This window comes from Oxyura jamaicensis, chromosome 2 (assembly GCF_011077185.1).
Source record: "Oxyura jamaicensis isolate SHBP4307 breed ruddy duck chromosome 2, BPBGC_Ojam_1.0, whole genome shotgun sequence".
NCBI classification, from domain to species: domain Eukaryota; kingdom Metazoa; phylum Chordata; class Aves; order Anseriformes; family Anatidae; genus Oxyura; species Oxyura jamaicensis.
This window is the reverse complement of record NC_048894.1, coordinates 80,715,471-80,742,212: the sequence shown is the minus strand read 5'-3', so window position 1 is coordinate 80,742,212 and position 26,742 is coordinate 80,715,471. Positions and strand designations below refer to the sequence as shown.

The 26,742-nt window shown below is 43.4% G+C and overlaps 1 protein-coding gene and 1 long non-coding RNA gene across 4 annotated transcripts in view; one reads left to right on the top strand and one right to left on the bottom strand.

The window, feature by feature from the left end:
- LOC118161624 overlaps positions 1-6,369 on the bottom strand; it is a 42,361-nt gene extending 35,992 nt beyond the window's left edge. For all 3 annotated transcript variants that reach the window (XR_004748103.1, XR_004748104.1, XR_004748105.1), the window contains exon 1: positions 5,992-6,369. This is a non-coding gene — a long non-coding RNA (uncharacterized LOC118161624). The remainder of the gene's footprint in view (positions 1-5,991) is intronic.
- An 8,395-nt stretch (positions 6,370-14,764) lies between these two features.
- Positions 14,765-18,171, top strand: FOXQ1 (forkhead box Q1). Its single transcript, XM_035316340.1, has one exon. It carries the CDS (start codon positions 16,957-16,959, stop codon positions 18,169-18,171), a length of 1,215 nt encoding a protein of 404 aa, XP_035172231.1. The 5' UTR covers positions 14,765-16,956.
- The last annotated feature ends 8,571 nt before the right edge of the window (positions 18,172-26,742 follow it).

Sequence of the window (26,742 nt, the reverse complement as noted above, 5' to 3'; positions counted from 1 at the left end):
TACCTGAACAGACACAGACAGAAATATGTATTGGAATTGTCAAAATACCTGGGTAGCCCTTCAAAAAACAAGCAATGCTTACCGAGGAACTTCTGAAAATCTCATTGTCAGTTTACCAATATTGGCTTAGATAGCAGACCACTCAATTCAGCCTCCAGAAACCTCAAGTCTCACCTCAGGGACTCATTCACTGTGCGACTGAACAGACATCAATTCTCATTGAAGTGCTTCTGCTTGTCCTCTGTAGTAGCACTGAGGGCACTGACCCCTGGGGTAGATATGTTTTTCATTGTCTGATCTCAAAGGGCACCATACTAGCTAGAAAATATTGGGAAGCTAGCCTTTACAAGCTAGTCCAATTAGGCAAGTGGACCCTTTGAAGTTGCTGGAATGATTACCATTGGCTTCAGTGGATGCTGAATCAGGTCTAACAAGTCTATTAACTTCAGATGATAGGTGCCTTCAAAAATACCTATATATAAAGATACACAGAGATGTAACATGACCATCTGTGTCTTGACTTCCTCATCTCTGAAATATGGATAACAACAGCTATTTACCCATCTCTGTAGAATGCCTGATAATATTTAAAGCAATTGGTGTGATGACTAATTAGCTAATATTTGAACAGGGATTTGACAATTTAAAGTACTACATAACTGCTAAGTACTATTACTAAATTAAGCCAACTGTCACTAATAGCAGACACTCTGATCCTCGCTGCCTGTTGACACAAAACCAATTACAAATAATGAGTTCCATGAAATCTAGAATAGGTCATACATGGTGAAATTAATGAAAATTAAGACAAATAAAATGGTATACCATCATCATTCAATATTAAATTTATTTGATTTCAGAATTTTAATCAGCAATGCCTACAACAATTTCCCTTTCTGTACACACTGAAGAGCTAAATAAACCACCTACACCTGCTTCATCGGATATAAGGTCTGGGTTAGCCTAGTATCATAAGACTATCCGCTGATACTGTTAACTTCTGTGTCACAAGCACCACGCACGTGTTCATCAAGCTCCAGTTTGGTTTTCTGTCCTTTCTACTCCACCTGGGAGGTTATTACAGAATCTCATTTCTAGTAACCTCTTAATTGCAAACCTAATCCATTAATTACCAGTCTATTACCATTTGGCTTTTCTCAAATTGACTGCGGAATAACTGTGAGCTTCTGGTGTAATTAACAAATCTGAATCTTTCTCCACCTAGCTCCTTCCCATCTCATGCCATATTGGCTTCCAGGGATCAACAATACCCACTAAAAGCAAAAGTCCCCAACTATTAAGTGTTTAGCCTACTGCTGTTTTCCTGTCCTCACACTCCCTTTATGGGTAGAACTGGACAGTATATCTATACTGACAATACTGCCTATTTTTATATCATCATAAATCTTCATCAGCCACTTCTGTCTTTCTACCCTGAATGCATTAAAGTGTTAAGTAAGATCAGTCCTAGGCTGGCCTGTGAGGATTTCTACCAATACCCTTCTATTAAGCTGGCAGAATCTGTGCCATTTCCCTGGTCTCTGCCCATCTTTCTTAAAGAAGGAAAGAAAAGTGTCATCTATGTTTGTTATCGCAGTGATTCACTCCTGCCACAGCAGTTTAGTAGATGAAGTCTGAACAATTTAAGTTAGACCACTTTATGCGGATATTCTTCAGCGCATCCAGTACCTAAGGGGCCTACAAGACAGCTGGAGAGGGACACTTTGTCAGGGAGTGCAGTGATAGGACAAGGAGTAATGGCTTAAACTACAAGAGGGTAGTTTTACACTAGACATTAGGAAGAAGTTCTTCACTGTGAACAGGCTGGCCAGAGAAGCTGTGGATGCCCCATCCCTTGAGGTGTTCAAGGCCAGGCTGGATGGGGCTTTGGGCAACCTGGTCTTGGGGGAGGTGTCCCTGCCCATGGCAAGCAGGTTTGAACTAAATGGTCTTTAAGGTCTCTTCTAACCCAAACAGTTCTATGATTGTATTAAAAAATCTGACTTTTCCAGATTCCAGCCTCATAAAAAATACAAATACAGTACCCTATACTCAGCTTCAGAAATGCAGAGGTAAGTATAAATCTCCAAGCACATTCAGTCAAATCATTACCTACAATGTTATCAAAAATTGTGCAGAATTACTCCTTTTCAATTGTCTAAACAATTACTGGTACTTATTAATCCTATATTTGACAGAACTAGTTTAACACATACTCAAAAAATACACAGCTTATTCTTGATCATCACAATAATGTCAGCCTATCACAAGTATTGTAATAAATAGCTCTGCACCACAAAGAAACATGATCCTTTAAATGTTGAATCAATATATTTGCTAGGGAGGTGTGTGCCAAGTCAAGTCATCTCAACATACAACTGATCCCTCAGTGGGAAGCAAACAAACAAACAAGAAAACAGTCTTACCTTTGAAATGCCAGCTAATACAGCTCCATAGTTTTTCTTCCAGCATACACCCCTTATACATGGCAGTTGCTGGTGTCACAGAGCTGCTCTAGCAAATGGCCTGGTCTACAGCTCTCAGCAAGGGTGTTTGCTGGTCATGCAACAAGTGATCAGGGACCCTGCAGCTCTTCCTAGCAAGACAGTAACAACTTGCCACTTCCTCTCCTTTTCCTTCTTGTTCACAAGGCCATATGCAACTCCTTTCTCTCCCTCTGAGCAAAGGAAATGTGTTGTGATGGCAACTGGTCACTCAGCCCTGGATCCTCCATAAGAGTTACTGCATGCAGGCTCCTGACTTCTTTGTCTTAGGGGAACTCAAGTAAAACTGCTCTGTTTGGGGAAATTCCCTCCTGGCAATAAAAATCTCCTCCCTCAAGAAAAAGGATGTCCCCCCTACACAGTTTACCTGGAGGCAAAAATAAGTATCCTATTTTTTCAAGCCTTATCCCTTTCTTTCCAAGGGAAGATTAAGTCAGCCAAACAGCTCCTGCTACCCCTCCACAGGAAAGAGGGAAAGCAACTGCTATAGGAAAGAAATATGGAAAGAAGTTGTAGCACTGACCTCCAGGCTTGAGGGCAGTGCGGAAAGAAAGGCATCACAGAGTGGGAGGGAAGTGGCAGAAGAAAAACACTATGCATATGTGCGTGCACACATGCAGATACAGATTTACCAGGGACTAGTGAGGAGGCGTTAGCCTCCCTATCCGCACTAGTTTGTGTAGCATGAGTTCCTGCATCTTGTGGTACAACCACAGCAGCACGGCTCAGCTGCTCCCACACATTTCAGCAAAGGGCATTACCTGTCCTGAACAAATGCATTGGCCTCTACGTGTACATACTTGAAAGGACCTTTTTTTTTAATAATAAGAGATGATATTACGTGTGCTATTTTCAGCTAACATGAAACATTGTTCATAAGCTGACATAAAAGAACATGATCTGATCTTAGATTCGTTCCACGTCTGCAATTCCTAGAAACCTGTGTGTGCAGACAGACTTTAAAGCTGAAAACCTGATTTCTCTGAAGAAAATAGAAGTAATTAGAAAAACCCTGTATTCTTTGTACTTACAAGGGCAACTCCCCTTACACCAGATACTGCTCTTTCAGCAGATCTTTGTGGGTGGAGATTTCATATCAGCATGTCTGCCAATTCCTGCCAGAGTTTCATCCAAGCCACAACATAGAGTCAACATTAATTAGCATTAATTATTATTTATAAGAAGCAATATTATCTCCATTGCTATCATTCACACTTATTTTTAAGTCTTGTATAGGGCTATTGCATGGTACAACACTGCCCAAACAGACAGAGTAAGGTCCCATGGAGTTTGCAGAGTAATTCACAATATAGCCATCCTTAAACTGTTTTGATTATATCATTGTAAAGCTTCAAGAATCCTTTTCTGTGCTCCTGTGAATTTGCCTTCTATTTTCTGCATATAACCAGGTTAATATTTTCTCTTCCTTTTATGCAGCCTGGAAGGAAAAAAAAAATATGCCTGTAGATCTCAAAATTGTTTCTTTCCATTCAGAAAGAAAGAAGAGAATCAACACAAGTATACCATCCCCCCAGACCATTTTAAACCATCAAAATATAGCACTTCCAGTACAGAATTCTCAAGTGAGCAATTTGTACTTTGCTAAAAAGTATCAGTTTCATGTGACTGGGGAAAACATGCTGAATGCATTTATGTAGACTTTGGTTCTCTATTCTTTTCATTGGTGCAGGCAGAACCTCTCAGCCACCTTCTCATTCTGGTTTGAATCTTATCTCCAAATCCAGAATCCTATTACATGAACCAGATTTTTGCGTTAGGCAGTGGGAATGATTTTGCTTGGTGACCATAAAGCTAAGAAAGCTTGCAAATATTACAAAAATTCTATTCAAAACAGCTGATTAGCCCAGATCTTTCCTATTAGTAGTACTGAAGTTATTAGCATTGTTGATAATAACTGTTCATAAATAATCGTTTGCACAAATTAAAATTGGCTGGAAGAACTTGTGAGTATTAGCAAATCCTATAACGAACAAGGTGCATATTCCCTTTTTAATGAGTTCTACCTCACTTCCAGTTTAAATAACATTTTTCACCACTTTGTTTCTTGCTTATTTTGTTGCTTGATGCAATACACAATAGCACAGACACTGAGATTAGTTCAGTGAATCCAATTTAGAAAGGCACTTTTGCTTAGGCCAAGGTTAATGAAACCACTTGAATAAGTTAAAGTGAATTCCCTTGGTCAATCCAGGCTTGTTGGAGAAACTAGTAATAATCAACTAGAACTGCTGAGTCAAAATTATGAATGAGATGGAAACACTGAGCACGTTTCATGTGCTCCCATCACTTGCATCCTATTTGTGACTGTTGCAATCACAAATTATGCGTAGCTCTGAAATACTACATACTTTGACCAACATGTATTGCAACAGGTTACTGTGGAGTCACAGCATGTTGTGTCATACTGCATAAACCTTTCAGTAAGAAGTATGGCCTACACAGAGTAGGAAAACACTGGATTACCATTTGCTGCTAAAAGCCCATTTCAATCTGAAAATATCTGTGAACAGTTTGACTTTTATGGATATGTACATTTTAATTGCTTTGCCACAAGATCAGACTAAACTTATTTCAACCCTCAGATACATAAGAGAAACAATTTTAAAACTAGATATTGTTGATATATTTATCACTTCCCCTATTATTTATTATATGCATTAGATTAATTTATCCTGTATATTATCTAATCAGAAAAAAGAAGCCATACCATTTTTCTTATACCACTAGCAATCACACTCATTAGAGGCATTAAAAAAGATTTTGTTTGCCAAAATGATTCCTGAATAGTTTGGGTAATAGGAAACCTGCTCACAGATACTGAGGAATGTAACACAAGTTACTTGCAGAAATAAAGCAGTGTGATTTTTTTTGTACTCAAGTTTTCAGCTCTGAAGTATTGCACTCTTGGTTAGCATTCTTAACACAAAAAGACTAAAGATATCATTCCAGCATAATAAAAGCAGTCTGTATGGACAATAGTTTGATCCTAATTGTATCTATAATCAGTAATTACCATGCTATTACATTTATACCATCAGTAAAGCACTTCACTGACATAAACAGACACACCTTTTTTGGCAGTGGAGTTGCAATCACACTTGCTGGCAGTTACCTTCATCCAAAATGGTCAGAGACAGTTAAATATGAAAAACATGTAAATTATTGTCCAAGTCATCATACAACATTTCACTGAAGTTAATAATGCCATGCCATCTGATAACATATCCTATTATTCACAACCTAATTAAGTTATATATGGAAAGTTAACAGAAAAAGATAACCAACCAATGCAATCCAAGCAATGAAAAACTTGGTATGGCAAGCTTAAGCTAGTTCTGTTAAGCAACATATCAATAACAGTGGAAATAACACTTTGGGAAAGCTTTCAATATCAGTAAATACATCCTTGTTGCTACTGATTAAGCAAGGCAACTATCAGGGTACATGCAAACACATATTAACTCACCTTTTCCTGGAGCAAACGCTAGAGTTCTAGCATTTCATGGAAAGATCTTATAGAACAGTCCAACATGAACCTTCTTTCTACATGTATCACAACAGAAAGAATATTCAGTGAGTGGTAGCTAGACTAAGGAAGAGAACAGCAGTCCTTCAGGTTGAACATAGCATGTAGCTTTTAGGGAAGAAATAAATTTTCAGAAGCAATCCTTCTCACACAATGACTTGGCTTATCCTGCTGTGTTCAGATGCATCTTAACTTTAGGATAAAGTCTGATTAGTAAGGAAAGTAGATTATCTTAACAATTAATTATTTGATCTAAGTAATCTCCATTAAGCAAAGTAGCTTGAATATCTGAAGACTGGGATATATCCATCTAGGTTCTTCCTAAGGAAGTCAGGCAGGCTGGAATTCACCTCAAATACTTTCAGAGCTCTCTAATACATCCCAGGTGATCACATCATGTATTGCAAGCACTTGTTTCAGATTGAGATGATGACAAGTCCCTGATGTGACAACATGTACAGGCATTTACAATTTCAGGCAGCAGCCCTGAGAACTCATTATCTGGAAAGGAGAATCTAAATATTTAGAAATTGTTAAAGATACAAATTTTCCTTTCAAACTCACTATTATGTCTTCAGCTCACAGATTTTATTTTTGTTTTGTCTATGAGTTTCTCTACCTTCTATTCAAAAGCTAGCCACTCTCCTTAAAGCTGTAACTTTCCTGCAGTTTTATAACCTAGCCTATAGTTTTCTTGTGACAGACTGAAAGGGTATTTTTTAAAAGAAATTCTTCAGGCCATCATCCAATCTTAAACACAAATATTCATATAAGTTACAGCATGTACTTGCAAAGTAAAAGAGCCAGGGCATGGACTAGAGAGCTGGCATGTGATCATCCATGTTGTTTAACTAGGAACAAGCTCCCTGAAATGGCCTATTCCCTGTCACCTAGTGCTTTCTCACGCAACTCACAGGCATGGTTCAGGAGACAGCATGGACAAAGGACTGTTCCCTCTGGGCAGTACAGATGAGGCCACTTATTTGGAAGGAGGAGAATTTTTACATATGGATACAAGCCCTCAGGGGCAAAACATGGGTACTTGCCTATTTTATTTACTAGTACTAGGGTAGCCATAAAGACAGGATGGGACACTGTGGGGAACTTTAAAGTACAAGATCAAGATTGTATCTGCAAGACTCACCATACTAAGACCATGATGTTTCAAATACTAATGAATACATTCATGCACAAGAGTAATTTTCTCAAATTAATTAGGATTACTCCTATGCATAAAAGTATGCCAGCGTAGGTGTTTGCAGAAGAGGTTTTGGAATGTCAGTCATCATAAAGCCATCAGTTAAAGTACACTCATAAATGCTTTTGCTTGGAAGATTGTATTAACCTTAATATAAAATACATGTTTTCTGGGTCTGATGACTCAGGAAGAACTTGCAAGTCTATACCTCAACCCATTAATCTTATATAAATAAACTTTCCCCTTGTGAAAGGGAGTCCCATAGCATTAATAATAGGAATGTTTCTCAACCATAATCAGATTCTGTAAGAATCATTTAGAAAAATTTAGATTAATTATTTGTTGCGAATTATTCACTTAGTTCTGTCTGTTCAATCAAGCGGCAAGGCTCTATTTCTTTCGGCAACATGAGGTAGTATAATAGAAGACAGAGTTTCCACACTTAGCTCTCGTATCCAACACCATTTAATTAAAGTCTCAACTGTGAGCCTGGCCAAAGTTTTGAAGGTTTGAATTGAGGCCCACTGGAGTGAAAGCCCCATTTATTAAGTGAAGATTTGACTCCACCTAACTTCATCAAGGGGCCAATCTTTAATGGTAATGTGTTTAAATGCCAAAGTAGGGGGAGAGAGTACAGGGTGTACTACTTCACAACCTGCCTTCAAAATAAACTCTGCCCATGTCACCAAGATTTACTTATAAAGAACTGATGGGTATTAAAGGTAGCATGTTGGGAGAGCATTTTTCCTACAGCACTGGTATCTCTTTTTAATTATTTTATCTCTTTTTTTTTTTTCAAAGTATTTAATATATGCTGAGTTTTGCTAAGTTTCTTGGCATTGACTCCATCACAGTTGGAGAAAGTCAAAATGGACTGTCTTCCAAACTTTTGTGGTCTAAATAAATCAAGTTACAAATAAGGACTCTCTTAAGTGATGAGTAAACATTTCCATAGTCTGATCCACCAATGCCAAGTGCTGGAGCTTCTATTCTTGTCTGAAATGAACACGGAAGCCTGCAAATTTTTGAAATATTCCACCTTCCTGAAAATCTCTCTGTGCTTCAGTCATGCTCAGTTGCTAGTTCAGAATCTCCTGTTCTTCACAGCTTGTGGAGATTTGCATTAGGAAAAAAAAAAAAAAAAAATGCAGAGAAATTGAGATTAGAAAGAGATACCAAACTGATGTACGGCAGTCCCTTTCAGGAATTACATGCTGATATTCAACTTTCACTTTTGCATTTTCTGACTTTTTATTCAACAACAACCAAAAAAAAAAAAAAAAAATCACCCCTAGCTATGAAAGATAGGAAAAGCATACCCCAACCAAGAAAATGCAGATGAAAGACTATTGCTTCCAAACGCACCATGGGAAATGAAAACCCAGAGAACTCCCTAGCCTGAGGAAAGCTGTAGAGGTAAGCAGTCCAAAAAAAAATTCCACCAGCAGAAGCAGCCAAATCAGAGATCTTTGGGCGTCCTGAGAATTCTTTACAGGATGAGTGGAATTGCTCTGCAATGCGCTCAGTTGGAGCTACCTACTCCACCTCTCCACATCTCCATCTCTTCATTTCAGCTTTACAGTGGTCCCCTTTTCCTTTTCCTTTCCTCCTCTTACCCTGTTTGTGGACTCCCCTTCCCCATAGGCTTCCCTTTCACTTTTCTTGCAACGAAAATGAAAGAGTTCTCAAATGTCATTTCCCTCATGAAAAATTACAAAACAAAACAAAAACCCTACACCATGTTTTTAAAAGAAAATTGATCTATGTAAAAAAGAAATGCGAACAAGGAACTGTGTGACAGCAGCAAGTACAAGCCCAAAGAAGTCAAGATACTGTTTGTACTAGATTCCCTATGTGCGTGTGCACACAGATATTCCCTCCTCCTAGTCCTAACTGACTTACAGGTAAGTAGCCATTGCATCAAAAGTAGATTCAGAGGTGTTTAGTAAGATCTGGTCTTAACCAAACAAATCAGGACTACTGACAGATTTACAGAGAAGGGGAGAAGTTACTGGGTGTGACAGGCCTGAAAATCACTAACAAACATAAACTGGCTCTAGTCTGCAGACTATGTTTTACTTACCAGTCTTGGGCTAACACCCAGGACTCTTCTTTCTTTGCAAAGGTATGATGTCAGGCACATGGCAGTTCTTGAGATTCTGTGTAAGCCAGCATTGCCAGAGGCTCTGTGCAGGTGTGGTTAACAGTTATTTAATGATTCTTCACAATTGCATGTATCTGTCTGAACATAAATACAGTCTGATCGTAATCTTTCTTTTCACACCATGAATTTGCCCTACTATTTCCACCCTTGCAGGATCTCAAATGCCTGATCATAGTTGTTACAAAACTTGGATTCACTGGATCATTTCAAACTATCCATAAGCATTTTGTTGTCCTGTTAGCTTGGTAAGGTGAGGAAAATGGAGGCAGTGCATTTGATACAAATGCTGCAGCTCTACACTTAAATTCTGTAAATTTGGCTCACTGGTGACTCATGGGACTCTCCTTTCCACAGGTTTACACACTGATGACAAGTATTGTTAAGTTTCTAAAAGTAAAATTATAAGAAACAAGGCACTGGCAATTCCTGGAAAAAGCTCTCAGTCTTCCTCCTCTCCCCAGCAGTAACATGAGCGTTTATTCAGCATAAATCCTAGTAATATTCAATTAGTTAAAATAATTTTGAGTGATAGTTTGACTGTTTCTTTTCCAAAAGGTAATAGTTTTCCTAATTAGTCACTTGCTTTGATAAGGCACTGACTTTTACTCTAATCTAAATTAACAAGACTTTATCTACCTGCATCATTTAAACACACCCTACTTGCAAATCTGGTATGACTAAAAACCAAGACAAGTGTTTGGTTTCATTTTACATTTGCTTCAAAGTGCCCCACTTGGAGGTTAATTATTAAACTACTCAACTATATGTAAAAGTTCAGGGAAGCAACGGGGTTAGTAGGTAGAGCAGTAGTTCAGGAATTAGGAAACCTGTGTCCTATTTCCAGCTTAGATTGTGTGCATTAGGACAAGATATTTAAATTCTGTGAACCTTTCCTTACAAAACAGAAATAGCAACACCCCCTGTACAAAGCCCTTTCACATCTTTAGGGAAGAAACTTCATGTGTGTGAGGCAACCGTATGTTTGTTCGCACCTTCAAGAGACTGAAACTCAGCTAATCCCTTAAGAACTCATCTAGGAACTTGAGATCAGATACTCAGCCCATGCAACTCAGCAAAACTAATGATTTTGTCAGACCTGTAGAGATCTTCGCAGCTGAAGAACCAGCTCCTCAAGCTTTTGCTGCATTTCTCTGTCAGCTGCAAAATGGTGAAAACACACTCTGGAACACAGTCTGGAGTTCATAAATCTCCTGCCTCCGCCATCCTGAGGTATTATACGTACCCTCGGTGTAATTATGCTGCCTATCCCAGGAGCAAGCAAGCAGCACAGACCAGATTTTCAAAGATACCAGCGTTGTTCTGGAGTTGTCCATGAGGTGGGAGGATTAGATTCTGACAATTCAAATCTTGAAGCAGGGAAGGAAATTGGCAAACAGCAAATGGAGTACAGAACATATATAAGAGACATAACCTAGGGGCATTGCTGCCAAAGTCCACGTACCACAGGAAGGCCACTCTGCAGCCTGCTCCTGAATAGCTCCCTTAAAATGCAGTTCACTTGGTCTTGAGAAACAAAACAAAACAAAACAACAAATTTCAAAGTTTTTTACACCATCATTTATTTACGTAATTTGCTAATGCTTACATAAACCATGGGATTCCACACAGAAAAAGCTTCTTAAAAACAAACAAAGAAAAAAATAAATATTAAACAAACCAGAAATAAGAATGTTGAATATTTATTGCTATTCAACCAGAATATTATTGGCAAGATGATTCGCTTGTTAATCCACGGTGCTATAAATAGTACTGTAACTCAGTTGAATGGAAACATATCCTTCACTATCTCTAGTCACTTGTTTACCCATGTAAAATATATGTGTTTTGAGTTGGCGTAGTTATATTCCAGGAAGGGCTAGCAAAGTTCAATGACTCCAACAAACATTCAAAGCCCTTTGGCTCTCGATTAATTTTCTTGTGCTTCTCTTACTATGTTGTTCACTCTGCTCCATCAATGCATGGACTGAAAGTCAGTAAGAGGCTATTGTAACAACTCAGCCAGTATTTCCTAATATCATGGGCCAGTGATAGCAAGCCTCTGGCACCAATACCAAGTTTGGCGCCAACAGATATTTGGTCTGGCACCAGCAATAACAAGCTATGATGGTTTCTTTTTTAGTTTGTTTGGCACCAGTAGCAAGAAACATTCACCATTCCTGGCAGAGTGCCACAGAATTTCACCAAATGGCTTCTGAATCATAACTTCATAACAAACATAACACAACATAGCTTCTAATTGTGGTAGAGTCTGTCTTAGCAAGCAATTCTGCCCTGACAATTACATCCAGACTTATCAATACCTATGCTGCCTTCCAATACCAGTTTCTTTCTTACTGTAATAATAATCTCCTTGAAGAGATCCACAGACCTGTAAGCGCATCACCATTTGGATTTTCCCTGTATTGGTGCAGTTAGATGAAAACAGGCTATGAGAAAAGCCTATGGGGACGGTTACTAAATTAATTCATCACAAAATATGTTGTAAATACCACGTTGACTTAACTTCCCTCCTCACCCTGTACTCTTTGTGTCATGTACCTTCTCAGACTGCAGACATGCAATATACTCCACAGACATTCAACTTATGCTGGTGTGGAGCCCCATTCAAGCCCCTGAGGCTTAACACAGCTAGTAACAAGAGAGAATTACCTATAAATTTTCTGAGGTTCGTGACAGCACAATCCCAGTTCTGGCAGCTCCTTGCTAACTGGCACAACACTTGTGATTAGACCTCGTGGTGGATACCTCAGTGGATGCAACACAAATTGAGGACTCTGAAGAGCTCAGTTCTACAGACATGATTACAACTGACCTGACAAATTTCAGCAGGACATTTCCCTTTAACTTCTCTTTGGCTGTAATCCGTGTGAGCTCCGAGATCTCTGGGTGGGAAGGACAGTGTAAGAACAGGGAATTAATTCTCTGGTATTAGGCATTGTTAACAACAGCAATAATGTCATCCTCTTCACAGGAGAAAGCCTGTGTCCCTACCCATTCTGTCACAATACAGTACAAAGGAGAAAATAAATTGACTTAGGTGTAGACTTTTTTTATGAGACATGAAGTGGGCACAGGGATGAAGTGATTCTAAACCTTTGGGCATGGGAAAATTTCATCCTTATCAAGAGCTCCCAAGAAACTAAATACTGGGTGAAAAAAAAAAAAAAAAGAAAAAAGAAAAAAAAGAAAAAAAATTAAATGGAAGTCCCCACTGTAAATTCAGCCCTAGGTATCTGCCAGAGACACATGGAAACATCTGCCCAAAGGGAATGCCTTTTCCTGTGGAAAACTGCAGATCCATAGAGTTCACAATGAAAGATTCATGCAGATATGCATTCTACCCCAGACATCAAACCCTCCCTCTCAAGGGTTTCCACTAGCCTCCTTTCTTATGGCTTAGTCTCCAGCTGAATTTCATTCAACTATAAAAATATATATAGTGCAATTAGCCAATCTTCACAGACTCTATATTTCATTTATGAAATATAGGCACATCTCCCGCTGTGAGTAGCCCATCCAAAGAGAACTCTTTGAACTGGTCTATTGTTGCTCATATAGTGTATTGCATTGTCCAATTTCATCATTCCTGGCAAGGCACCACACTCCTGCAGCTTGCTGCAGGAGGAGGAAAAGAGATGATGAAGCACTTTGTCCAGCTGCCGGACATCTCAGATGTACAAATAAGCTTGCTTACCAATAGCTATAGGACTTCCCCCAGTCAGCATAGAAATACATATATTGACCAGTTGTGCTTATATGATCTTATCTCGAAGCCTTCTCTAATCTTGATAGACATCTGGAGGGACAGGGACAGAAAAGACATTAAAAAGGATCAGAAAAAAAAAAATAAAAAAAAAATAAAAAAATAAAAAGCAAGCCCATAGAGCAATGCACCTTTGTATAATGTTCACTGGAGCACAAAGCCAAATCGTGGCTTAAAACACCATGAAGGCAACACAACTGGATCAACCAAAAACATGCCCACAACCACCAGACTGTGTAGTGTTTTGCTACATGTAGTAGGGAATATTTTTAGAACTCTAGGGCTGAGCAAACTGCCCTACCCTCAAGCACACATTGGCGTCCTCTTGCTGTTTCTGAAGTAAAGGAGTGGAATACTACTGAACATGGGAAGCAAAGTTGACCGTGTGATTTGCAAGCAACCATTCATATTTCTCCTCTTTGTCTTTGACTAGGTACTGTTTTGGGTAGGAAAAGAGGGGGTCATACATCAAAAAAAGTCCTGCTCTGCTGTGCTAGAGAGGAAGAGACATTTCATTTTAGAACAAAGAATCTAGATTTTTTTTACTTTGCTTCACTATAAGTTTTTGGAGGTTTTTCTTGGGGTGATGGGGGTGGAGTGTTTGGCTTTGCTATAATACAGCACATCAAAGCGCTTTTGATGTGAAGTTTACTTAACAGAATCAGTTTTTCCGATGATTGTGTTAATCTTTATAAACCTGAAGGCGATACTGTGCCTTTTAAAAAACTATAGCAGGAAAAGACTTGAGGTTACATATACTCTCAGTGGTGAGAGACAGGAGGAGTTGTACTATTTCACCACTTCTTAAAACTACACCCGTTCTTTCACAGGCAGCAATAGCAATGGGCTTGACTCCACTCCGACTTGGACCAGGAAGGCTCTTTTTAAACCCCGAGCAGATCTCAAATAAGCACCTTCATCTATTTTCTCAGGTAAGAGTCACCATAGATTTCAGGGTTGGTTTACACAGGGACTTGCTGAGAGGCAGCACAGAGGCCTTGAGCTCACACAAGACTCAACACTGATCTTACAAAGGTACCCTGTTCCATTAATAGCCATTAGTAGCTATCTTTAATTGTATTATTTTGAACACAAGCTTCTGTCCCCTCTTAAATCTTGCAAAACCAGCTTTGCCATCCGCTCCTCATCTTGAAGTATGGCTGTGAAAAGCTTCTGTTATGTCTGACGTGTTTACCTACAGCATTTGAATGACTTTTTAAGTTCTTTGAATAAAGATAAGAGACAATGTGTACATTTTCCACACAAATAGTGGAACGGTAATAAAATAAACATCAAAGGTAAGCTAGCAAATCATCGCTACTTCACTGCTATTTACAACAAAAGCAGGAAGAGGAAAAACCTACCCTCGCCATTGGCATCATCTTAGAAAATACAAGTTTTGGAAGGAATGATAGCTTTTTCCCATACCCTTAAACACAAACATTGGCACCTACAGCTAATGCAGTGCTTTACTGAAAGATCTCAGTTTACATTACAGGGAGACAACAACAACAAGAAACCAAGAGAGGTCTCCCTCCTCTTATTTCTGTCATTCAATTATCCATTTTTCTGAATTAGTACAGCTTTAGTGGGAACAGGAAGACATCAAACCCATTAATACAGTTAGAGAGAGTACAACCAAATGGACAGAAGGACCTCTCATTGTTCAGTATTTAAGACCCACACAAACTAAAAAAAAAAAAAAAAAAAAGGCAAAGCTTTGAAACACTTTGCAGGTGTGTGTGGGAATGTATATATTCTATTCAAGAGAGATGGGGAAAAAAATGTAGGACTGTTTGTTTCTTCTGTTAGCCTTTCAAATCTGACTTCTTTTAAGTTTCTCCCCAACACGCCTTGATGTCCAGACCGCAGGAGCACGGTCCTAGATAGAGTGACTCTGCATTTTTAAGCATTTATTCTGAAACAAAATCTGATTTAGAAAGACTGCTTTGGGAAAACATACAGCAATCCAACACTTACTCTAGGACAAAAAATTCAAAGTATACATATGAGAAATAAAATATAAGCATCACACTAGATTTCTGCTGATATTTTTGTTTTGTTATTGTTTTGCAGGCACTAGCACTACTGCTGTAGGAAGTCAAATGGAGTTTTGCAACTGACTTTGAATGAAGAGCAGGGTAGGGCTGAACAGGGCATTTGAAGAGAAGCTACTGCTGTCTTGCTCTCTTAATTGAGCTGTTCTGTCCAACATACTGCTAAAGAGGACTGAACTTCTGACTTCTGAAGGAGCCTAGGACCCTAGCAAGTGCAAAGTTACAATCAAACAGAAAAATCACGGTTACTTTTTCTAGAATAAGAAGTGTCTAGATAAAATTACAGAATACTTTTGTGCCAGGCATTACAGAAAATTAATAGAGCCACGACATTAAAAAAATTTTACAGCAAGTCACTTAAAAAAAAAAAAAAAAAAAAAAAACGGGGGGGGGGGATTTTATTGGAGAGCGACAGTTATAGCATTACAAACATCCGGAAGAGATCAAGCAACGCTGTTATATGCACAGCAGCACACCTAAGACTGAGGTTAAGGTTTTGACTACGTCTCTCCCGCAGCGAAAGCGCACAGCATTGCCTACCTGTTCACATCTTACGCCTATGCAGCGCGTGCTTACAACAGAAGGAAAGAGGGGCCAGGACTGAAACGACTTTGTCGGGCTACATAAATCATGAGGAATTCCCAGCTGCGGAGCAGCGTGTTATTTTCCAACAGGTTGTTGAGCTGTCACATTACAACTTGTTGCTCTATGCAGCGCTATTAAAATAAATCACGGCGCGTACCAGGTTCTGCTCTGCCACCTATAAGTCGCTCCGCATTTTACACCTGGGAGGCGGGCCCGGCGATGCGAAGTCACGCCGAGCGGCCGCTTCGTTCGAAATGCCCGGGAAGGGGAGGAACCTGGCAGAGGGAAATGCAAACAAGTTTCGTAAAGTAACTTTCCAACAAGACCTCGCTGTCATCTCGGCTAATTACGGCTCTGATACGGCTTATTAGCGCGTACCCACCTTTGCTACCTTGCTTCTCCACCCACCACCCTTTCAGATCTTTGTCCTAGCTCCGCCTCTCGCCGGCGTTATAATGGGCTGGTCTGAAAGTGGTGGAGAGACACAGAACCACAGGGGAAGAGAGCGATAATGACAATAACACTAATAACCCTAATAACCCGGCTGCTCCCCGCGCCGCAGCGAGGAGCCGGCCCGGCGGCCCGGCGCTGACGGGGACCCGCAGCGGCGAGGGGGAAGCCGGAGAGAGCGGAGCGAGTGACCCCGGCGGCCCTCCGGAGCATCGCCCCGCCACCGGGGAGCGCCCGACGGGACCGGCGGCAGAGCCCCGAGGACCAGAGGGCTCGGGGGGGCGCGGAGAGGAGCCCCGGCAGCCGGCCCTCAGCGGGGACCCGCTCTCCTCCGGCCTCATGGAGCAAGCCGCGTAGCGACAAGGGGGACGGAGAGCGAGCGGCAGCCTCGCCAGGAGACAAGGACGCGGAGGGGGAAACCGTCGGAAGCACCCCGGTGCCCATCCCGGTCTCGGTGCCGGTCCCGGTGTCGGTCACGGTGCCCGCCTCGCCGGCCGGGGCGCGGAGCCCCGGTGCCCGTCCGGCCTCTGCGGAGCTGTCCAAGGCGGTGCGGAGCCACAGCCGCCCTCCCCCCGACTTCGCCCGGCCCCGCCGCCTCCCCCTCGGCCTCGCCGTCGGGGCCGCGCCAAGGGGCGGGGGTCTCCCCTCGGCCGATCCGCGAGGAGACATGAAGCTGGAGGTGTTCTCGCAGCACTACGAGGACAAGCTGAGCGCCGGCAGCGACCAGGAAGGCAGCGGCTCCCTCTCCCCGGCGCCGGCAGATAGCGAGCTGGGCTCCGACGGCGACTGCGCCGCCAACAGTCCCGGCGGCGGGGCCGGGAGGACGGGGCGCCCCCCGCAGCAGCCCCCCCCGGCCCCGCAGCAGCCCCCGCCGCCGCCACCCCCGCCACCGCCGCCCGAGAGCGCCAAGGGGAAGCCCTACACGCGGCGCCCCAAGCCACCCTACTCCTACATCGCGCTGATCGCCATGGCCATCCGGGACTCCGCCGGGGGCCGCCTGACCCTGGCCGAGATCAACGACTACCTGATGAGCCGCTTCCCCTTCTTCCGCGGCGCCTACACGGGCTGGCGCAACTCGGTGCGCCACAACCTCTCGCTCAACGACTGCTTCGTCAAGGTGCTGCGCGACCCGGCGCGTCCCTGGGGCAAGGACAACTACTGGATGCTCAACCCCAGCAGCGAATACACCTTCGCCGACGGCGTCTTCCGACGGCGCCGCAAGCGCCTGAGCCGCGCCGCCCCGCCGCCCGCCCGCCCCGTCGCCGCCCCACCGCCACCACCGCCGCCGCCACCGGGGGAGGCGACCGGAGCGGGCTCCGCGTCCCCCGGCGGCTCCCCGCGGTGCTGCTGCGCCTCCTCGCCCTGCAACTGCGCGCCGGGCCCCGGCGCTAAGAAGGAGGCGGCGACAGCGGGCGGCGCCACCAAGTTCTCCAGCTCCTTCGCCATCGAGAGCCTCCTCCGGAGGCCGCCGGTGCCCCGCGCCCCCCCGCAGCCTCCCCCGCAGCCCCACGGCCGCGTCGTGTGGCCGGCGCCCCCCGCGCCCCCGCCGCACCTGCTGGCCGGTCCCTACCCGCTGTTGCCCTACCCGGGGGCCGCGCAGCCCCCGCCCGCCGCCCTCTACGGGGGGGGCCTCCTGCAGCTCTGCGCCTACGGGCTGCCCGAGCCGCCGCCGCTGCTGCTGCCCGGCGGGCGGCAGGCGCTGCCCCGCGGGGAGGCGTCGGGGGAGCGGCCACCGGAGCCGCTCTTCCCCGCCGGCCTCCATAAAGGGGGCCGGGGAGGGCCGCAGCCGGGGTCCCCGCTGTACGCCCCCCTCCGGGTGCCGCCGGCCGCCGGGGGCTCGGCCCCCTTCCAGCCGTACGCCGTGGAGACCCCCCTGGCTTAATGGCGCCCCCCCCTCCGTCTGCCCCGAGAGGGGAGGCGGGGAAGGGGGCGAGGAGGAGGCTCTGGATCCCGCACTTTAGCCCCAGAAGCGCCCAAAGCCTCCAAGCGAAAGCCTTCGGTGACTGTGCCTTAGAGAAATGACAGCGGGTTCGCGTCAACCCAACCCAAACCGGCCCCAAACGTGCCGTTTCGGACGTAGCCATGAGCCTCAAGTGCTTCTTACTGTTCGTCGAGACTACTTGACTTCAGCCATTCCCTCGCCTTCCCCTTTGGACCCCCTCCCCCACCTTTTTTTTTTTGTCCCCGCACCTCCCGCCACCGACGCCTTCGGTGACAGCAGGGGTTGTCCCCACGGTGGCGGCAGCCGGGGGTCGCGCTGTGCACTCGGGAAGGCGGGGAGGGGGTGGTGGGAGGGTGGGAAAGGGGGTTCTGGGGGGGCTGCTGCGGAGCCGTAGGGTCTGTACTGCAAAGCATCACTGTGCCAAAAGAAGCCTTTTCTCCTGTTCGGCAACTAGCATTTCGTGGGAAGGGAAGACATTAAATTATTTATAAAAGTAGTGGTGGTTTTTTTTTTTTGTTTTTCACACGAGGAGAATGCGGCTTTTTTAATTAATGAATTATCGCTCGGGGGAAGGGGGGACAGGGAAACGCCAGGTGTTGGCACCCCTGCTAGCTGGCGCCCTACACTTAAGGCCACGACCCCTGCTACTGGAAAGAGTGATGTTTTTCGTATTTTATTTTCGTGTTTGAATATAATAGATGTGCGTGTGCATTTTACTGATGCTCGGCCACGATGTTCCTTCTTTTTTTTTTTTCCCTCCTCTCCCCTAATAAAAGCCTTCCCCAGGTAAAGCCTGCGCTAAGGAGAAGAGCGTGATATCTGTGCTGGAAAGGGAGGCTGTGGGGAGCACCTGTGCGGGACCCCCGCGCTATTTGGACCGCAGGAGGTGAGGGAGCTTCTTCCCCCGGCTCAGGGACTGCCTCCAGCTTTGGAAGTCCTTAAATTCCTGGCGTCAATTCGCCTTGCCCCGCTGCTCTTCAGCCCTGAGAAAAAATAAGGGCTGGCTGCCCGAACCTGTGGAGGCTTACAGCGTGCAGAAGTCCGGCGCATCTGCCTGCCGTTTTTTATCATTATTATTGTTGTTGTTTCACGAAGAACAGCAGGCGAAAGGCAATCTTGTTGTCATCTCTCGGTGCAAAGCAAACCCGCCGCAGGAAGGTCGTTAGCACGACTGCTGCTGGCGGAGCCAGCCTGGCATCTACAGGGGGCGAGAACGCAACAGCCTGAGCTCTATTGGAGTCTTTGCCGGTAATAAAAAAGTTTTCACACCTTGCCTTCTCCCGAAGCGTGTTGTGTTAAGGCTGTTTCGTATCGTCAGAAGTGAGCAGGGAAAGCCTCAGAGAGACCGAGCCGGACAAAGGGAAGGATTGGTTTTTAACTGCCCGTGGTTCTGAACTAGAGGTTACCGGCTTCCCCGAACTCACAGGGTTGGGTTTTTTTGTTTAGTTTCATGTTTTTTGTTTGTTTGTTTTTGTAAGCTCTGAAATGGTCATCTGAGGTTTGTTTGCTTTAATAACAATAAAAAGGGATGAAAACCGGCGGGCTTTCCCCTCCCACCCCCGAGTCTTCTGCAACCACAGATCCCCGAAACAAACGATGACAAGACGATTGTTTTCTAATAATCCCCTTTTTTTGTACCCTGGGCTTTTCCCCCCACTTCCTCCTTCCTTAGCGCCGGGGTTCAGCCCTGGCATAGCTCCTCTCCTACCTCAAAAAAAAAAAAAAAAAAAAAAAAAAAAAAAAAAAAACTTTGCAAGATAGCAAAGGTGGGCTCAGAAAGGAAAGCTTCAAACAGAACGATCTGCAGGCGAAAACCCCGACTTGTTTCAATAAAGCTCAAGCAGATTTCACGGTGTGTTTAGCTCAGACCATAACATTCATCAGAACACTGCGAGAGATTAGTGACTAATGTATTAAGTAATCCAACCCTTGAAGGAATTGGTTTTTATGTACACACACATGCACACATACACACACTTAGCATTTCGACATCATTTTTGCCTTCCAGGCTCTGTGCAAATATTAATCTGCCCTTTTATAATCTACCCTTTCCTCGAGCAGGCATTGTAACATCTCTTCCTGTATGGGAGCCCGTTCGAGTCGTCAGCAGGCAACTGCTAGCAGCTTTTGGTGTTGTCGACCTGCAGCGGCCAGGTTTCAGGATATGTTAAAAGCACCTTGGCGGAGCGGGGAATTTCGTATTACAGCCACAAGCGCGGATTTAATCGGATGTGTGCAGGCGCGAGTAGCGATATGTAGCAACAGGATGGCATTCGGCTTTTCCGTTGAGAAAAGCACCCTTTTTAGTAAAAAGTAGTGGGTTTTTTGTTGTTGTTTTGTTTTGGGGAAAAAAAAAAAAAAAAAAAAAAAAAAGCTCACAGAGCTTGTTAGGCATCTGAGGGGTTTGGATGTTTGGGGAAGCGCAGGTCTCGGCACAGTGCCGGGGGTTTGCCTCCCCTTTACCCCGCTCAGCATCCCGCAGGGAGGCGGCAGAAGAGTTGGGGAGCATCGTTTCCTCTCCCCAGCCCTGAAGAGGAAGACGAGGGGCGAATTTCCCCGTCGGGTGGAAATCTCCTCCCTCGTGATGCTGCTTAAATCCATGCCGCGTTTCTGAGCAAAGGAGCTGGAGGGGTTGGTTCACAAGCAAGTGAATTTACGGGGAGGGATGGGGGGGACGAAGAAGAAGCGGGGTGGGACTCGGCTGCCGCCCCGGGCCGGTCCCGCAGCCCTGGGGGGCGCCCCACTGCCGGGACCCCCGGCCGGAGCAGAGCCGGGAGGCCGGGGCTGGTGCCCGGCCATAAATCCGTGCTGTCAGCTGTGACAGACGGCTGGTGAAACACAGCACCTGTCCAAACACTTTCCAGCAGCAGGTAATCAGAGAACCGACACTTTACATTTTTGTGTGGAACAAGCAAATTAACCATTTCGCAGACCTTTCCAAAACAGCGAGGTTAGTATGTCTGGGCACTTTGTCTTTCTTAACATCTAATAAATCAGGATGACAGAACAGAGAAAAAGCCTTTCTCCTTTTGATATTTGACATGTCAGCAGTAAACCAATACTTCTATGCCATGTTCTTCCAGCCCCATGAAGGTCTACATCACCCAGAGTATGAGACCTGGTTGGGTGGGTACAGTCTGAGATACAGGAGAGTATTTTTACACACTGCACAGGCATAGATGGTGTCAGTGGCATAGAAAACCCCACTGGAAGAGGGAGGGAGTATAAAGATTTCATCTGTGTATGAGAGGCTCTGCAAAAAAACCATGCTGACAGCTCCAAACTCCCCAGTCTGTGCGCACAAAAGCCCCAGCCCGATCAGAACTGCCTGTGAATTCCAGTCCAGACCAAGCCCTGGTTTTAACTGGATTTTTAAGAGATCTGTATTACCAAATAAATATATCATGTCTGAGACTTTGTTTCACAGCAAGTTCATTTCTCCCAGTTCCTGAATGCCTTACTTTGTTTTAAAGAGGAAAAAGAATGATACCTGACAGCCAAAACATTTCCAAACGTTTCAGGGAGTTTCCCCCTCTTCTTGAAACCCTGAACTAGGTAGTTATTATAACCAGTTACTTGAATAATGTTGGTCCTAACTACTTTCTTAAATCTCCTAGAATTTTAACCTACTGAGCAGCAGAACTGCATAAATTCCTCCTTCATGGATTAAACCCAGCTACAATGGAAAGATTTAAGAACTTCATGCACTTCAAGAATTAACAGATGCCAAACACAAACTCATTGAAAAAAAAAAAAACAAATCTTGCAAGAGATCTGTGAATAACAGCTCATATATATTGCATAGAACCCACACAGCAGGGAGATACAATAACACACCTTTATATTCTCTTTTGTGGTGGAGGCCAAAAGTTTTATTCCTTTACCTTACTTGGGAGATGTCAGTTGGGCAGCCTTTTGTGTTGTTTTCCTATCAGATTAACTAACCCCATTCACCAGCTACATCTGATGAAGCCTGAAAATTGCCCATTAGTATCCCTAATCCTTATTCAGGAATAAGTCCATTCAAAGCAGCCTCTTTATTCAAGAGCCATCTCACCACAGCAGCACTAGCTACAAGACTCAGTTCAATACAGATCTCTGGTGATAGCCTCTAAGCAGAAATGCAGCCTTGGTACCAGCTTAATTTCAGACTAGTTACTGAGTGGACTGACAGAAAATGGACATCAATTTGCTTCAGGATCCTGTCCAGTTCTTCTGACCCAAACTTTTTCAGAAGGGTGGTTCCTAGTGACAGGGTGCATCAGGCACAGAAGACTCTTAACAAGGAAGTTTAAGAAACAGAAAAGACCTGGATTTACAGGTCCCCCATCATTCATACCACAACATAAGAAGTCTAAGGTGAAACTTTCTTCATAAAAGCAAGGAGAATGTCCACAGCCCCATATGGAAGGCCAGAGCTTCTCAACCAAAGCCCAGATTTTGCACAACTCTTCATGGAGCTGGGGGAGGTGTTTCATTTAATAACAGACAAGAGAGTTCATTTATTGTGCCAGGCTTTTTGCCTTTTAAATCTGAAGTAGACATAAAACCAAAGGTGAAATCCACCTCCAGCCAAATTTGACACACTACAACTGTGATTTTGGCAAGAGTGATTGTATCCTGTTGCAACTTTGCTGAGTACTGCAATAGATCTTTAATAATGGGATGAGTATGGCTTCATCTTTCATTTATGTTCTGGAAAGGAAACATTTTCTTCTTGAATAAACAGTCCTGACTTCATGGACACTGTCAGAAGTCTTGAAATGAGCTTCAAAAAAGACATCTATGAAGCCCAAATACCCTGTCATAAAATCAGTCAGAGGGCTAGTGAGATCCTGGCCTTTCCTAGACATTCAAGCCAATATTAAGTTATATAGATTGCCAGTTTCAAAAACTAGTAATTTACATAGTCTCCAGCCTTGCATAGGAGCTAAACATTGTTATTGCCTTCAGGAAGTTTAACCTCCATACATCTGGATGGACTAGGCCTTTGTCCTCTTTTCCAGAGCCAGAGGGGGTGTGTATAAGGAAGGACTGAGAGTACACACTGTCATAATATTTGTGCTCTTGCACCATGGTATTGTTTTCTTTGTTATGACATGTTTCAAAATTTGAGCTCTTTCAAGCAGGATGGCATACTAATAACCTCCTTTGCTATGAGGAAAAGCAATGCTTCTGCAGGTTCTTTCCTTTCCTTAATAGGAGAGCAGAGAATATTCAAGCTGGAACAGTACAATTCTCCTCTTGAGTATGATGTCTTGAAGAGAGTATATGGCACTATCTATAATTTCTATCTAGAAATGAATCAAGGACCATTAGATACAAAGGTACACAAAAGAAAAAAAATAGGTTGACACCTCATTTTCCAAATTCCACTGTAGTTGTTTCCTGATCATGGCTTTTTATTGAGTACATTTATAAGCAGTATGTAAGGGTTCATTTTTTTTTTTTACAAGTATAATTTTGCTGGTTTCGGGTCCAACAGGTTTATTTTAGCTGTGTTTGAACTACAGTTAAAGGCAATGCTTTGGCATTGGAGTAATCCTCCAATAGCATCTGATAAACAACTTGTAACCATTCCTATGTAGTGTTTTGCTTGTTACCCCTACTACTGCTAAAGGGTTTAGTCTGCTGTGGAGAAGCAATGTTAATCCATATCATGCCAGAGCCAAGCTGCGCTTAACTACTGGTATTCTGTGACTCCATGAAGTATCCCAGGCTACTGCACTGGATAGAAACTTCTTAAGCTAGACTTCTGTGAGATTCATTTTACAGATTTTTCCCAAGTTGAATTAGAGATCTTAAAGTTTCAGCAGAAACCCAGGAGTCTGATCTCCTAACCTTGTATTTTTATCAGTAGCTGTTACAACTAGCCAGATTAACTTCCGTACTTTAAATAGAAGTTGCAACAGTCTTACTTCAAGGCTTTGAAAAGATTTACTTTTTTTTTTTTTTTTTAAGATATCAGAAGTTACCTATGGCCTTTCAAAACAGACACATGACCAAGTGTTTATTTCAATTCCTTCCACATTTGCTGTTAAAAATTGTGTTCTCTTACTAAAGAAAATGCTTTCTCTACATTTCTAATAGGAATCTATGAAAATAGAGGCATGATAGGCTTCTAGAATTACCTGATTCACTTTCTTCCAGTTTATTTTTAATAACTGGGGAGCAAGACAGTATCCAGTATATGAAGCTATGAGGGGATGAAATGTTTCTCTTTGTGAGAAAAGTTAATTTGCATCACCATGTAATAACAGATTTTTAGTACTATTTGGTATTCCTAAACCAAGTATATCATGCAATTCTCTTTCACCATCAAGCAACTGCTGTTGCTCTGGGTACATCATACAACTATCTTCAGGACAGTAGCATGTGTTCATTACTCATCCTCCTCACACAACACAGAACTAATTCCCCTCTTTGGCATATACAAGCCTCAATTAGTTGTATGTTATCATCACATTCCCCATTAATCACTTAGCAGAACTGTACAGATGCACAGCAGCTTTCTTGCCTTTTCCTCACAAGTCAGTCCAGGAAGCCCCCTAGTCATTTCTGTTTTTCTCTGAATTTCTCTGTAGTATCATCTCTTTCTGACTAATCAGAAGACACAGCGAAGGCATAGCTTTCTGTGTCATAATACCTGGAGTCATGTCAGGTTCTTCCCACGGCCCCCAGTTCCAGAAGCAGCAGGTTAAAGAAGGACAAAAGTTATCTTCCCAAGCAGCCAGACTAACACAGTACAGAGTACACAGATTCCAATTACCCAACCATATCAGCAGTAACAACTAAAAAAAACCTTCAGTGTAGTATTTCAACAGTCTTGTTCAGAGGAACATCCTTCCCCTTTCACCTCTCTCTGCTCCCTTATCTTGTCCTTTTCCAAGGCCATTCTTGGGGAAGCAAAAGCACTTTATCCCTTGGGTCCAGTCTATAAAACAGAGCACAGAAAGACTGAACTTGTCGTATACAGGCACTAGACTCTTGATGCCAGCATCCGTTGCTAAGACAACTGGTCCAAATCTTGCAGACATCACCTCTGAATGGGGAAGAAAAGGCAAGGATATAAACTTCTGGGTCAGAGCTCCTAACGCAGCTAGCACACCCAGGCCGAGACAGTCTCTGCAGACACTTCAGTCAAACCAAAATAAGCATATGTCACTATTAGTGTCAGTCCCCAAGAAAGCATAAGTAACCTCTGGGTCTTGTATAGACAAGAAAGTGAAACAATTGTCAGAGCTCCACGAGAGCCATCAGGTTTGATTTTTCCTATTCATCAGGAAAATCATAGATTGGTTTTCCCCTTTGCTGTAAAAGTTTCCCCCACTTCATACTGCTCCCAGTGACTGACTACAAGGGAGAATTACCTCCATGTTATTATTTCTGTCCCCACAGACAACAGCTTGAAATCTGACCAGTTGACTTGACAAGCTCAGCATGCTATCTTATTTTTTTCTCTAGCCAGACACCCAGAGCAAGGAGCAGTAAGGCTACCCAAATTACTTCTAATTAATGCTTGCATCAGTACCATTGGAATTAGATACAAACTGTACATAATTCCCCTCAAGACCGAAAAGTCCTGTAACTAGCTTAAGTGAAAGACAGCTATTTGCATAGTTTGATTTAAACGTTGGGGAATTATGCTGGGTTTTCCTACGGGGTGGAGATGACTCCTCAGACTGGAAAACTTTCTGAAGCAGCTAGAAATCTATCAGTTGACATTGTTTTGTGAGACACTGGAAGAGTGCCAAGTGCCTGTTAGTTGGACAAGTAAGCTGGTCTAACAGAGAAGAGCATAGGATAAATAGATCTAGGGGTAGTGCTTGCACCAATTAACAGATTTTGAAGCTTGTCTAATTCTGAGGTACAACATATGACCTTTTATTTTCAAGTTAGAGGGGTATCAGCATTTGGTAACTAAAATAGTTTCACACAGTGCTGCATTAAAAAAAAAAAAAATCTTTCTGCAGTTTAATATGCAGGCAAGTAAGTGCCACACAGCCACCTGTTCATTCCCTCTCCTCCCAGCAGGATGGGGGAGAGAATTAAAAGTGATAAAAGTGCAAGAACTCATCAGTTAATATCAAGAAAATTTAATAAGGAAAAAAAGGGGGGGGGGGGTTAATAAGGAAAAAAAGAGGAAAAATATTCAAGTGCTGTACAAGGCAATTGCTCACCCACAACAGCCCCCAAGATCACCAACTCACATTCCCCCCCCCCCCCCCCTTTTTTTTCTCCTAACTGAGCACATCATATGGTATATTCTGGTATTCTGGGTCAACTGTTCTAGCTGTGTCCCCTCCCAGCTTCTTGTGCAGCCCCAGCCTCCTCCTGGCAGGGCAGTGTGAGAAGCTGAAAAGTCCTTCATTTAATGTAAGCACTGCTCTGCAACAATTAAAACAATGTTTTATCAGCAGTATTCTCATCTTAAATCCAAAACACAGTACCATACCAGCTACTAGGAAGAAAATTAACTTTATCCAAACCAAAACTAGGACACACACCTCA

Bases quoted from the DNA above. Each gene is read 5' to 3' on its own strand.
- FOXQ1 (XM_035316340.1), top strand. From the start codon at position 16,957: ATGAAGCTGGAGGTGTTCTCGCAGCACTACGAGGACAAGCTGAGCGCC.